Below are 14,002 nucleotides of genomic sequence, written 5' to 3' on the forward strand. Positions count from 1 at the left end.
GGCTGTCGGGGGGGCCCGGAGGCTGGGGGGGGCTGTCGGGGGGAGGGGGGGGGCCCGGGGGCGGGGCTGCTGGGCTGAGGGGGAGTGGGGCTGTCGGGGTGAGGAGGCCCGGGGGTGGAGTGGGGGGGGGCTGTCGGGGTGAGGGGGCCCGGGGGCGGAGCGGGGGGGGCTATCGGGGGGGCCCGGAGGCTGGGGGGGGCTGTCGGGGGGAGGGGGGGGCCCGGGGGCGGGGCTGCTGGGCTGAGGGGGAGTGGGGCTGTCGGGGTGAGGGGGCCCGGGGGCGGAGCGGGGGGGGCTATCGGGGGGGCCCGGAGGCTGGGGGGGGAGGAGGGGGGCCCGGGGGCGGGGCTGCTGGGCTGAGGGGGAGTGGGGCTGTCGGGGTGAGGGGGCCCAGGGGCGGAGGGGGGGGCTGTCGGGGGGCCCAGGGGGCGGGGCTGTCGGGGTGAGGGGGCCCAGGGGCGGAGGGGGACGGCTATCGGGGGGGCCTGGAGGCTGGGGGGGGCTGTCGGGGTGAGGGGGGCCCGGGGGTGGAGCGGGGGGGGCCCGAAGGCTGGGGGGCCCGTCGGGGGGAGGGGGGCCCGGGGGCGGAGCGGGGGGGCTGTCGGGGGGTCCGGGGGCGGGGCTGCTAGGCTGAGGGGGCTGTCGGGGTGAGGGGGCCCGGGGTGGAATGGGGGGGCTTGGGGCGGGGCTGTCGGGGGGCCAGGGGGGCAGGGCTGCTTAGCTGAGGGGGCCCCCGGGGGCAGAGTGGGGGGGGCTATCGGGGGGGTCCGGGGGCTGGGGGGGGAGGGGGACCCGGGGGCGGAGCGGGGAGGCTGGGGGGGTCTGTCGGGGGGAGGGGGGCCCGGGGCGGAGCAGGGGGGGCTGTTGGGGGGCCCGGGGGCGGGGCTGCTGGGCTGAGGGGGGCCCGGATGGGGGGGCGGTTGGGCGGAGAGGGGGGCGGCCTGGGTGCTCCGGGCTAACCTCTGCTCCGCTCCACAGGGAGGCTGTTCCAGACCCGCGTCGGGATGAAGGACTCGCTGTCACTGCTCGCCCGGATCCCGGCCCACCCTGACTCTCGCTGCTGGTTCCTGGCCTGGGACCCCTCCGGGACCCTGCTGGCCTCCTGCGGGGGAGACCGCAGCGTCCGCATCTGGGGCAAGGAGGGTAGGGAGCCGCTGCCAGGTTGGGCCTGTGCTGTTAGCTGCTGGGTGGGGATGCGTCTCCATCCCAGGAAGGTGAAATCCCAGCTGCTCTTGAAGTCTCCTGGGTCCTGGGAGCCCCTCTGGCCACGGGCTGCTGCCTCACGTTGTGCCTTGGCCATAGGCAAAGCTACTTGTGAGCTGGGCTGGGAGGGGAGCTCTGGCTGCCAAGCCCCCTACTCTTCGCTTACCTCTCTCTTGTCCTCTGCCCTAGGGGATAGCTGGGTGTGCAAGTCCGTGCTGGGCGAGGGGCACCAGAGGACCATCCGGAAGGTCGCCTGGTCCCCGTGTGGGAGCTACCTGGCTTCAGCCAGCTTTGATGCCACCACCTGTATATGGAAGAAGAGCCAGGATGAGTTTGAGGTAAGGCTGTCTCCACAAGGCTGAGTGCAGAGGATGCTTGTGGAGCCAGTGCTGGTGTCAGGTACTGATCTGAGTGCCCTCCAGAAGTATCAACAAGAGCCCAGTGAGAGCAGAACACACCTTCTTCTTCTTCCTCACCCCCGCCCCTCTTGCTACTGTGCCTCCTGCAGATGCAGTGGATGGCCCCGGATTTCTGTCTGTCTGCATAGTGATCGTCCATCAGTCAGATGTCGGGGAGAGCTGAGCACAACATTCATTGAAAATTTAGTCTCACTTGACCCGAAATGATTCATGAATTTGACACAAATTCACAAATAGTTCAGGCCCCAAAACTTTCTGGGATGTAGGCGCTATTCACCAAACTGGAGGAGGTGCTGCGTCCCTTGTAAGCTTTAGGCAATGGTTAGGGCCCTCGCCTCCAATGCCACCATTGCAGGGGTGGTCTCCTCTAGATTCAGTTCCCCCCTCTGTTTGGTGTGAGTGCCCTAGCCACTGGGCTGTGGATCTCTTTCTGTCTTGCCTGTTAAAGTTCTTGCGTTGTGGATAACTAGTCATTGGAGCAGGGTGGGTGTCCTGCCACCCAAGTGGGTACCCTGATCACCAGAATCTTTCTCACTCTGGGCCATTGACTGAGTATTTTGTACAAAGTGGTACAGAACCACCAACAATCATACCACACCCCACCCCACTTTGTAGACCTAGGCCTTCATTTCTTTTGCAGGGCTGTTGAGGAATGATGAGAAATACATTAAAGGTTGTGAAATGCTGTGAGCTCTGCTGATGAAAAGCACTATTTTAGAGCTCAGTGGTGGTGGTATGTGAAAGTGCTGCAAATCAAAACGGTTTGTTTTTGGTTGAACAAAACGGTTGAAGTATTTCTGTTCACTTTTTCAATTTGCTGGAATCTTGCAAAAATTTCAGATTTAGTTTGGCCCAAACTAACAGGTTTTTTTCCAATTTGTTAGCAAGCTGAAAAATCAGCTATTTGTCTAGCTCTGGCATCAAGCCCCTTTCCTAGGCGAGGTGCTGTCTGAAATACAGTACTCTGGGCTGTCCTCAGGCCAGTTTAGACTTGTTCAGCACGCAGTACAACATGGAGTTCGTAGTTGGGTATGGACATATCCCATGCTGTCTCAGTCCCATGGGTGTCCCTCATTAGAGATACAGGGATGCCAAAGTGGACAAACCCCAGTACACTGGATTCCATTTCTGACAGGAACCAGCCCCAGCTGCTTAAGCAGAAGGTGCAACAGCCCTGCAGAAGCAGATGGGAGATGATCTGGCCCCTATGACGGTCTGATCCTAACCCAGGGGTGGGCAAACTTTTTGTCCCGAGGGCCACATCGGGGTATGGAAATTGCAGGCCATGAATACGCACAAAATTGGGGGTAGGGGTGAGGGCTCTGACTGGAGGTGTGGGCTCTGGGTGGGGCCAGAAATGAGTCGTTCAGGGTGCAGGAGGGGGCTCTGGGCTGGGGCAGAGGATTGGGGGGAGGTGTGGGGGCTCTGGGCTGGGGATGAGGGGTTGGGGGTGCAGGAGGTTGCCCCGGGCTGGAACAGAGGGGTTAGGAGGGTGGGAGGGGGATTGGGGAAGGGGGTTGGGGCACGGGAGGGAGTCAGGGTGCAGGCTCTAGGCGGCACTTACCTCAAGCAGCTCCCAGAAACAGCAGCATGCCCCCGCTCCAGGTCCTACGTGGAGGCGTGGCCAGGCAACTGCACGTTGCCCTGTCCACAGGTGCTGCTCCTGCAGCTCCCATTGGCTGCAGTTCCCGGCCTTTGGGAGCTGCGGGGGCAGCGTGCGGTGGCCCCTGGCTGCCCCTACGTGCAGGAGCCAGAGGGGGGACATGCTGCTGCTTTCAGGAGCTGCCCAGAGTGGGCAAGCCCCGTACTCCGCTGCCCAGCTAGAGCTCAAGGGCTGGATGAAAATGTCTGGAGGGCCGGATGTGGCCCCTGGGTCATAGTGTGCCCACCCCTGTCCTAACCTCTCATAACAACTGGATAAGCCCTGAAGCAGGGGGGCATGAGTATTAACTATTCTAATGCTGGATAATCTTGTTCTTCATATAAATGTCCAGTCTCTCTTAGAACTAAGCAATGCTCATGACCTCAGGGGTATCCCGCAACAGGGTGTTTCACGGGCTAATCCCTGCTTGTGTGAAACAACTTATCCTTTGATCACTTTTGAACTTGTCCTCTTTCAGTTCCATTGAGTGTCCCTTGTTCTCGTGAGCAAGAGCCTGCAGGGAGATCTCTGGGGCCTGGCTTGAAGTGGGAACATATATTCGTACAGACACAGCGTTTCCAATTTAGGGCTGGATTCCCCAAGCTGATGGCTGGCCCAGTACCTCTGGGGACAGCGTCCTTACAAGGCATGGAGTTGCAGTCGGGTGCATGTGGAACAAGTGCAGTGGGGTTACAGCAGAGGATGTGGCCTGGCACGTGGAGCTGCATTGAGCCTCCCACAGAGCCTGTTTGAATTCCTGGCTGCAGCTGTTCCTGGGAGGAGGGGTTCCTTCTGTCCCCAGCTGCCAGGGCTCCTAATCGCTTGGGGGGTGGAGGGGGGTTGTCTGTGCCCTCCTTGTTCTGCTCTCAGTGAGTCAATTGTCTCTCCTCGTGATCCCTCTGGTTGGCCCAAGGGCTTCCCTGGACCAATGGAGGCACTGGGAGCATGAGGCTCCTCCCTCCCTGGGCCTGGCTTAAGCACAAGCTCCTTCTCTCCCTCTGACAGTGTGTGACCACCCTGGAGGGACATGAGAATGAGGTGAAGTCCGTATCCTGGGCCCCATCTGGCAGCCTCCTGGCCACCGGCAGCCGAGACAAGAGCGTCTGGGTCTGGGAAGGTGAGAGACAGGTCTGAGGGGTGGGGGGACCAGGAGCACCCTGGGAGATATGTGGGGAACCAGGTTTGGTGGTTCTCAGGACTGAGGGGCACCTTGTTACCCTGTACCTCCAGCTTGAGGGAGCCTTGCCCATGGTGCCTGGATGTTCACTCCCGGACACCACCAGTCTTTCGGCCGCTCTCTCCCCTCTGGGCTAGGTTAACAAGAAGTGCACCCCAGGTGCCTTGTAGGTTAACAAAAGGTGCACCCCAATCCCTAAGTCCCTTTGAAGTTTTCCTCTGATATCCAGCCCCTGACACTGGCTACTCACAGAAATCCTGTAACTTCTGCCCCCAAAGGAGCAGTGACCTTAAGTCACCACTCCTGTACAACACAAAGTCCTTGTGAACACTTCTAATAAAACAAAAGAAGGTTTATTTAAGAGTAAAGATTCCACCAGACACAAAGCTGAGTGGTGGAAACAAATGGTTACAATAAAACCAAAATTATAAACAGCGCACTAAGGCCTACATTTATTAAGTTTCCTTTCCTAGCTAATAAGGGAGGTTCCCCCCAAAGTTTAGTCTCTGGCAGACCTGGCTGCTTCCCAGGAGCCAGGATCCAAATGTTCATAACAACACTCCTGCTCTTCAAGATGGCTCCTCAGTGAATGAATGCAGAGTGTCTTTCCTACTGAATTGGTCTTTGGTCTCTTCACAGCTGAGGTGTTCCCCTGTGTGTTACAAGGTTTTCTTTTTCCCTCCACATGATTTTGATTGCAGTTGACTTTGATGCTTTTCCCTTGACTGATCTGGGAGGGGGCAAGGGTAGACAATTGACCCTTGTATTACATCACCAGCCAACCAGGCAGGGGTGACAGCGTCCTGTCTGCTGGAATGGGCTATCACCGAGACGCACGGTTCCCTGGTGGCTGACTTTTACTCCAAGACCATATATCACAATTTTCAATATAGTTCTATTATTCCTTAACTATTGCCCGTATGTACATCGTGTAATGAGTATTGATAAGTTACAAGCTTTCAGTAGAGACCTCACATGCTACCATGATATACCATGGACACGGTGTATTGGGAGTAGTGAGTTTGTCAGGTCTGAGACACGAATGACTTGTCAAAAACAGTGAACCGTTGGCACCGATGAACCTCTGTCACACCAGGTGTGTCAAGAAACATGAGGTGGGACCATGGGTGGGAGGCTGGGACATGAGACCTGGAGGATCATAGGAAAGAGGTGGGCAGAACAGGTGGGACTGGAAAGGGGCGGCTGAAGGACTAAGGGGCAGCCCTGTTATCGGTGCTGACCCATTCTGGTTGGGTGCTGCAGAGCCAGGGCTTCCCCTTTGCCCCTCTGTTGGGCAGTCACAGGGATGCAGAAGGGTGCTGGGCAGAGTCCCTGGCTGCGTTCACCCACAACCCCTTCTCTCTCACAGTGGACGAAGAAGACGAATACGAGTGTGTGAGTGTCCTGAATGCCCACACGCAGGATGTCAAGCACGTGGTCTGGCATCCGAACCAGGAGGTGAGGGCTCTCCCCAATGGCACCACAGGCCTCCCTATCCCCCTCATGCCCTCCCACCCAGGTCTTCAGTACTCCAAATATCTGCTGTCCCGGGGCAGTGCCCGTCGTTTTTGTGATCCTAGGCAGGTGCCAAAGGTAGTGGGAGTTGGTGGTGCAGCTAGAACTGGGAGAGAAATCCACTGGGTCTGACTTTGGGCAGAGCCCAGAGGCACAAAGGTGATCAGCTGACTGGCTCCCTTTCACCCAACTCTGTGAGTAAGAGGCATACAGATCCCGCAACCCTGCAAGTGGAGGGCAACCCTGCCCTAGAGGGAGCTCCACTGTTCTGGGAGGAAAGAGGGCTTCAGGCTTGGCTCCCCAAGGCCATGTTCCCCTTAGCCTGTCTCTCTCCTTCCAGCCTGGGGGAATCTAAAGGCCATGTTTTCGATGGGTGTGCAAGGTCCTGTGTGCTGCCCCCCATCCTGGGTCTCCTGCTCCAGAGCTCGTTTTTTGTCCCTCCTCTTCCCCCATCAGCTGCTGGCATCAGCCAGTTATGACGACACAGTGAAGCTGTACCGCGAAGAGGAGGATGACTGGGTGTGCTGTGCCACACTGGAGGGACATGAGTCCACTGTGTGGAGCCTAGCCTTCGACCAGAGTGGGGAGCGCCTGGCCTCCTGCAGCGATGACAAGACAGTGCGCATCTGGCACCAGTACAAACCAGGCAATGAGCAAGGTGAGCAGGGCAAGCTGGGGGTGTAGAGTCTGCTATCCCAGGAGCCGCTCCTACCCCACTGCCATCCCAGGAGACTGGAGCACTAGAGAGAGAGGTGCATCAGTACTGTCCCTAGTATATACAGCTGCGGAAAGGGGAAAGGCTTTGCCCAAGGTCACGCAAGGAGTTGGTAGCAGAGCTAAGAATGGAAAGCAGGACTCTAGACTCCATGTCCCCTGCTCTAACCATTAGACTCACTCCCCTTCGTATGTAGCATTGGTCTGGGTGAAGCTGGGTGAGAGCAAGGGACAAATAGCCCTGGCTAGTCTGACAAATGACTCAGAAAGATGCTGTGCCAGCTTCCCCCTGACACCTCTGCCAGTGCGCACACACCCTGGCACAGGTAACCCAAACCCTCTGCATCTCTGAGTCAGGCCCAACTGGCACCTGTGCCTATTGGGGTAGCAGACCAGCCTCCAAGGAAACCTACTTGTGCTTTGCTCATCTCGCCCCTCCTCTTGGAGCAGCCAAATCTGTGACTGTCACAGAGTCACCTGGCCAGTGCTCTGGACCTACTCCGTATGAAGCCAGTCAGGACTCTGGGGGAGCCGCCTCTCTCTGAGCATACTGTTGCCAGGGCAAGAAGCTTACACAGCTTCAGCCTTCCTGGATCTGACCTCGGAGCATTCAGCATCCCTTTCCACACCATGCGCTTCCTGCAGTGAGTCTGCCCTTGTGGGGCTCCTGGGGAAGCCAGAGGGCCCTGCACCCCAACTCTGCAGTCAGACATGACTCATCTCAACCAGCGTAAAACAGGTTTATTAGTCGACAGGAACGCAGCATAGAGCAGAACTTCTTAGCACAAAAGCAGTGACTTTCAGCCTAGTCCATCCTGGGGGAATGCCGGGTCAGACACCCTGGACTCCCTGCTCCAGTCCCCCCAAGCAGACTGCCAGCTTCCAGCAACCCAACCTCAGACACCCCCCTTTGTTCCTCCTTCTGGTCTTTGTCTTGCTTCCCAGGCAAAGTATCACCTGGTCTTCACCTAGTCTCATCCTCACCTGCCCCCGAGGGTCTTGGCAAAAGTCACACCCTTATTCCTACCACCTAGGCATTGGTTCAGCGCACAGGGAAACTGAGGCACACACAGTATTCATGCAAAACAGTAAAATTCCCATAGTACAGGATAAGAAGGGAAAATCCCCACTTCGTCACCGTGACACCTGCTGCTTTACATTCATTTGATGCCACTGGGATGCTTGGTGCCAGAGCTACAAACCTCCCCTAGAGCGGGTGCCCCGATGGTCCAGTGTTCATTGCCCCGGAGTCCAGGCAGACTTTCCCCATGTGCTGTAACAAAGACTGCATTGCCCCTAGCCACCAGGCCCTGGCGCAGTGCTCGTGTGACCGAATGTCTTCCCTTCCTGGTGCAGAACCGGAACCTGGGAGCAAGTGCTGCTCATGCCTCTGGGGCTCTGCGGCATGCTCCGCAGGCAGAACTGCTGATTGCTGTCTGGTTCATTGCAGGGGTGGTCTGCAGCGGCGCCGACCCCAGCTGGAAATGCATCTGCACCCTCTCTGGCTTCCACACCAGGACCATTTACGACGTGGCATGGTGAGCCTGGGCTTGTGAACACTCAGTCCAGTCCACACTCTGTGGTGGGAGGGGTTTGTCCTGCAGGGACTCCCGAATACTTGTGTGAGAATCACTCCCAGGGCGCTGGGACTGCAGGCCATGCAGTGCAGTGGCTGAGACTGATGCAACTGAGTCCCTGCCTGCCAGATGCTGCTTCAGATCACTCCTGTCATTGAAGCATGATGGGAATTTTGGGGTCTGGCCATATTTTGGGGTCCGTGCAGTGGGGCCATGATCGAGTTAGCACAGTGGTTAGTGCCCACAGCACCACCAACCTGCTAGGCCAGGAGGAGCTGGAGGTCGCCAAGCAAGTGCTATGTCCTCCAGCACTCAGGACTCCAGTTGCTTCCAGCCCAGGACCCCTCCCATCTAGCGGTGGGGCAGAGGCAGGAATGATCAGCCCCCCACTGTCAGATGTTTAAAATAGCACTGACTCAGGGTAGTGGAGAGCCCTGAGTTTACTCCTGGGGGATTCTGCGCCACCGCCCAGTGCAGAACTTGCACAGAATTAATGTTCTGTGCAAAATTTCATTTTTTCCTGCAGAACTGGAGCGGCTGGCTGCCTCTAGGGGCTGCTGGTTCCCCAGCTCGCACTGAGTGGGCAGGTTGTGGCTCCTGGGTTTGCCGGTCCCGCTCAGTCACATGGTGCAGCTGGGCCCCCTTCCGGCACGGCACAAACTGCACCTCATGGGGAGAGGCAGGAGCAAGAGCTGTGAGCTGCAGGGCGGGGCTGCTGCTTTCTGGGAGGGGGATGCCGGGGGGGCCTGACACAAGCTGTTCTGGGGGTGTCCGAACCTTTACATTGTGCCCTCCTGCTATCAGCAGGTACAGGTTGGGTCTGTCTGGCAGGACATTAACCAACCTGCATGGAGTGGAGCCTGCAGCTGGGCTCGGGAGGGAGCCGGGGGGGTACCCTGTGGCTGGGTTCTGGGGGTACAGGTGTCTGGGCTGGGGAGGGACCACACAGCCCCCTCCAGTACACACACATACCTCCAGCTCTCCCTCCAGCCAGTAATGTCATCTGTGGGGAACTTGAAACATGGTAACCCTATGGGGCCAGGGTGAAAAAAATGAGAATTGACTGGAAGAGCAGAGGGGCAGAGTTCTCCCCCAAGCTGGGCCCGACTGGCAGGTGTAACACACCCAGACTGGGCATCCAGCAAAAACATAACAGAGAAACAGGAACTGGTTGTTGTAGGGGTTTAACTCCTTACTCCTGGGGGAGTCTCTTCTGTTGCTGCTGACAGGTGTTTTGAAATAAATCACCAAAATAATTGAAACTGGCATGATTACGTGCTGTTATTTTGACAAATAAAATATGCATAATTTGTAATTATTTAGTTTAGAATCCCCCCCAGGAGTATGAATTATCTGGTCCCTACTGCAGGCTCCACCTGGCATCAACTGCCTTCACCGTTCCAAACCCCACTTTCCAAGGAGCCACTGAGGCTCTCAGAAGGAAACTGGCTCCACTAAGCCTGTCCCGGTTGAGGGTGGTAACCATGTGCAGTGGCCTAATGAAGGGCTCATCCCACTGCTTCTCTCCTTCTTCCAGGCCTTTACCAGCACTGCTGCCCCAAGCAGCCTCCTTGCGTTCCCCCTACCCCCCTGGAGCTGGTCATGCCTGTCTGCACTCCTCAGGGCAGGGATGGGCTTGGTTTCACCATCTCCCCCCACCACACTGCAACAATGTGCGGAGAGAGAATAATCTCTGCTCACTCACTGCCCTCCATTTGCTGCAGGTGTCGCCTGACAGGGGCATTGGCTACCGCCTGCGGAGATGATGCTATCCGGATATTTGAGGAAGAACCGCTCTCGAATCCCCAGCAGCCCACCTTCACACTGACCGCCCACATGCCCAGGGCTCACTCCCAGGACGTGAACTGTGTGGCCTGGAATCCCAAGGAGCCAGGGCTGCTGGCATCATGCAGTGACGATGGAGAAATGGCATTTTGGAAGTACCAGCGGCCAGAGGTTTGCTGAGAATCCCAGCAGTGCAGCTCACCCCCACCTCCCTCCCCATGCCACGGACCCAGCACCGCCATGGGCCCGGGGCTGGGATGTGCAGCAGCAGCTGCTGTTACCTGGTGGGAGGGCTAATGTTCCCTGCAGCCCTAACCTGCAGGGGGAAAAGAGCAGCCCTTTGCCCTGGACTGCTCCAGCACTTGGATCGCCAGGGCATCATTGTGAACCCTACCCAAGTTCTGCTAAACTAGGGTCTTAAAGGTAGATTGGGGTGTGTGTCAAACAGCTTCCTTAGGGAATGGCTTTGCCTAGGTCTCAGTGGATGGTAGGGGGGCAAGAGCTCCTTCCTGGACCTGCTACTAGACTGGCAGGATGCTTCAGCGTGTGGCTCTTTGCAATAGTGCAACTCCTTGACAGGTGCCAGGACCAGTTCTGGAGCTGGTCCCTGTTCTGGCTGTTATATGGGAAACAGGCATTTCCTAGTTGAGGGTTTCACGGACAGGGGCCATGTACAATCCGTTATGGTTGGGGCTGTTCTAGACGCAGGGTGGGAAGGAGGGGCTGCCTGCTGCCCTGTCAATCTGTGAGTGAAGAGTTCTAATAAATAATCACGTGCTGTCCCCCCAAATCCTGGCTTTGCTTTATTCCCCTGATGTGGTATCAACTGGGCTTAGAGCCGGACATCTCCAGCAGACCCCTGGGCCAAGCAGTGTCTTGGGGGAGTCTGGCTGGAAATGAGGTTGCTGAAGTGGCCTCTAGGAGCCTCCCGGAGCAGGGCTGTATCCCTTTAGCTTTAGAGGCTGGGGAAGGAGAACCTGCTAAACACTAACTGTGCTTTTGGAGGGAAAAGGGAGAGAGCTTCAGGGGCTAGAGTCTGACACTGGTTCCTTAAGGGGACAGAAGAGAGAGAATGCAGCTTTACTTGCAACCTTACTGCTGGAGAAACATGGACATCTTAGCCCTGCTGAGACCTGGCAAACTCATACCAGCATTTAGCTGCCCCCCTGGGCATGGGCTCCCAGCATTATTGCAAAAGATGCAGTCATGGCCTGCTCAGGCTGACTGCCACAGGCAGGAAGGGAAGGATACAGAGGGACAGCAGGACCCTAAGCCTCCTATTCCAGAGCAGGAGTTAGCTAAAGCTGGTGGAGTAATGTCACCTGGTTCATTTTCCTTGGCCTGGCCTGGCCAAAACTGTCAGCAGGGACTCAGCTGGGGGCAGCTAGGGTCATAAAACTGCTTCCACTGAGTGACACAGCCCCCTAGCAATCTCAGCAGACTTCCTCCCTGGGCTACCTTTAGCAGGCTGGCCGCCTGGCTGGCTGCAAGGGCTCAACTCCAAAGTAAACATGGGAGGGAACCGAAGGGGAGCCCCCCTCCTTAAGCACAGGCACTGCTGGCTGGAGAGAACTCAACGGACGTCTCTGGTCCCCAGCTGGAAGACAGTCAGGGACACAGGGCCAGAACCACCAAGGAAGGAAAGACTCAGGCATGAGCACATGCCCCTGAGAGTGTGCTGAGAGGGGCCTCTCAGGAAGTGGGAGAGCTCTGGGGCTGGGATGCCGCTCACGCCCTCTGTGCACTAGTCAGAATTCCTCCCAACAGCAAGTGCCTGGGCCTGGAGGCTCCAGGCACCAGAGGAACAATGCAAGAGGAGACACGTACCTCCCCCCCAGCAAGGTTACTCCTCAGGACACCAGGGAGGTTGTTTCTAAAGAGCTTTATTGAGGCCAAGGCCTCTAAAACCACTGTACAAAGCTTTCCTGCTTAGCCACACGCATCAACATCTAAAACACAGGTTCCACGAGATGCAGTCTCCTGCACACGCCACGGGCTGGTGCTGCCCAGCGAGGAATGGGGCAGGCCCCAGGCCAGCTCAGAACTGCTTGGGGAGGTTATGATTTAAAGGAGCCAGGTTGCCCCACGCTGGATCAGCAGCCGGCCTAGAAGCAGGCGGCCCCACTACACTGGGGAAAGGGCCCAATGCTGCCCACATTCAAACAAATGCCAGAGCTGTACACACTGTTCCCTTGGAACCACTGGGGACGCCTCAGCTGCGCCCAGGTCTCGGCTACCAGGCAGGGAGGCCCAGGCCAGCTTTGGCTAAGGCCTGGCTCAGTCCGAGTCGCTGTCGCTCTCTGCCTCCTTCACATCCACGCTGAATTTATACTCCTGGTCACAGCCCATGTAGGCGTCGCTCATGAAGTAGAGGGTGTAGTTGTGGGCGCCTGTGGCTGGGGCCACAAAATCCAGTTTCACCTAAACAGACAAAGGCATTTGAGAGCTGGTAGCTGGGCAGAGGAGCTAGCGCTGGCAGGGGGCTTCCCTGGCGGCTCAGAGATCTTGTGGCTGGCATACGGGGCAATGTGCCCAGCCCCTCTGGGTCAGAATCAGCACTCCCTGTGAGCTGGACATTAGCCCCAGGTGAAATGGGGAAACTGAGGCAGGGGGTTGCGACTAGCCCAAGGTCACACCGAGGTAGTGGCAGAACCAAGACCCCCTCGTTCTCAGGTCATGCCTCCCCTGCCTGCGTGTACGAGTCGCAATTCCCACCCCTCGCTCGCAGTGCTGCGTGTCAGACGCTGAGCCAGGCTTCCTCCGAGTGCCAGGAGGGCTGGCCCTGGCGTGCTGCGTGCTACAGCCTGGGGGCAGGACAGCCCTTCTCAGGGGCACTGAAACAACAGTGGAATGCCACAGGCTGGTTTGATCTAGCACACGCCCATTGCCAAGGACCCTGCTGCCAGGCAGCCCGGAAGTGCCAATGCCCCCGCAGCAGGGCTGCACCCAGTCCCCCTCCCTCCACGCCACAGCTCACCTTGGCCTTCTGCTGCAAAGTCAGCCTCTTGATGGAGATGAGGCTGTTGGATTTGGAGTCTCCGATCACCACCCACCAGCCCTCCTCACGTTTCTGCAGAGGAGACAACCAGCGGTTAACAGTCCCTGCCCGCAATGGAGGGAGGCGCTCCCCGGGCTATGTTCCACCTCCCCTCCGCGCTGGCCAGCGAGGAGCCTAGAGACAGTCATCCTGCTCGAGGGCTGAGCACCGCAGCTCTCCCAGCACGCCGGCCAGCGAGGGCTTCCCGGGCTGGCTCAGGAACCCTGGCCCACCCTGTTCCAGGGGGTCTGTGGGGGACCCCCTGGAATAGACCCATTTCTAGTTGTCGGGTGGCTCAGCCAGTCACAGCCATGAAGGCAGCAGTCCCCCTCTGCGAGCATGCCAACGTACCTGGGGGAAGAGAGGAGCAATGACAGGTCCCGTGACCTCCTCCTCTCGCTCCAGCTGCACCAGAACCACCACCGGCCCTCCGCTGCGGACAGAAACAAGAGGTCAGCAAGGTCCCGCTGCCTCCCCAGCGCCTGGATTCTGCAGCCAGGGATGCCAAGGGCACTGCCTATTCCTTCCCCGGCACTCGCCGCAGGCAGCTCTGCACGCCACTCGGCACCTCCCAGCTCACCTGCGGATACACTCCTTCTCCACCACCTCGTAGGAGAGCTCGATGTTAGGGTATCGGTTGCAGAAACGGGCCACGTCAGTGATCTGGGCGTCCGAGAGCTGCAGCAGGCCGTTGCGGTCCTCGTCCTCCATCTCCATGATGTCGAACACGCTCTCCACCCCCTGCAATGAAGCACACCGGTGCAGGCACTGAGCAAACCCTGCGCTCCCTGCAGTGCCAGGAACCCAGCCTGCGCCAGCTCCCAGCACCAGGCAAGGAGCCAGCACCGGGCTTCAACTGCAGCCTTCGGCACCCGCACCAAGAGCCTGGCGCTCTCCACCCGAACAGGCCAGGGCTGGAGCGACACGGGGAAG

At 58.3% G+C, this 14,002-nt stretch overlaps 2 protein-coding genes across 3 annotated transcripts in view; one reads left to right on the forward strand and one right to left on the reverse strand.

The window, feature by feature from the left end:
* The first annotated feature begins 939 nt into the window (after window positions 1–939).
* On the forward strand, window positions 940–10,822 carry CIAO1 (cytosolic iron-sulfur assembly component 1). Of its 2 annotated transcripts, XM_073325225.2 has the most exons (7): window positions 942–1,143; window positions 1,393–1,541; window positions 4,270–4,381; window positions 5,811–5,899; window positions 6,413–6,614; window positions 8,121–8,208; window positions 9,972–10,822. In XM_073325225.2, the coding sequence occupies exons 1-7, from the start codon at window positions 1,005–1,007 to the stop codon at window positions 10,210–10,212; spliced, it is 1,020 nt and encodes a 339-aa protein (XP_073181326.2). In that variant the 5' UTR covers window positions 942–1,004; the 3' UTR covers window positions 10,213–10,822. The 2 variants fall into 2 exon arrangements, with proteins under 2 accessions (XP_073181325.2, XP_073181326.2); XM_073325224.2 differs by having other exon boundaries at window positions 940–1,541.
* Window positions 10,823–11,899: 1,077 nt separating this feature from the next.
* The window catches only part of SNRNP200 (small nuclear ribonucleoprotein U5 subunit 200), a 38,218-nt gene continuing 36,115 nt past the window's right edge, over window positions 11,900–14,002 (reverse strand). Inside the window, exons 42-45 of the mRNA XM_073325223.2 lie at window positions 13,650–13,810; window positions 13,421–13,502; window positions 13,010–13,102; window positions 11,900–12,453 (exon numbers count right to left, since the gene is read on the reverse strand). Coding sequence (XP_073181324.1) covers window positions 12,310–12,453; window positions 13,010–13,102; window positions 13,421–13,502; window positions 13,650–13,810 — 480 coding nt within the window. The 3' untranslated portion in view covers window positions 11,900–12,309. The remainder of the gene's footprint in view (window positions 12,454–13,009; window positions 13,103–13,420; window positions 13,503–13,649; window positions 13,811–14,002) is intronic.

Source organism: Lepidochelys kempii, chromosome 26 (genome assembly GCF_965140285.1).
Source record: "Lepidochelys kempii isolate rLepKem1 chromosome 26, rLepKem1.hap1, whole genome shotgun sequence".
Lineage (NCBI taxonomy): Eukaryota > Metazoa > Chordata > Testudines > Cheloniidae > Lepidochelys > Lepidochelys kempii.

Excerpts from the sequence above, each read along its gene's own strand:
- CIAO1 (XM_073325224.2), top strand. The coding sequence starts at position 1,005 with ATGAAGGACTCGCTGTCACTGCTCGCCCGGATCCCGGCCCACCCTGAC. Across the intron at positions 5,900-6,412 it reads TCTGGCATCCGAACCAGGAG|CTGCTGGCATCAGCCAGTTA; the intron begins GTGAGGGCTCTC and ends TTCCCCCATCAG. Across the intron at positions 8,209-9,971 it reads ACCATTTACGACGTGGCATG|GTGTCGCCTGACAGGGGCAT; the intron begins GTGAGCCTGGGC and ends CATTTGCTGCAG.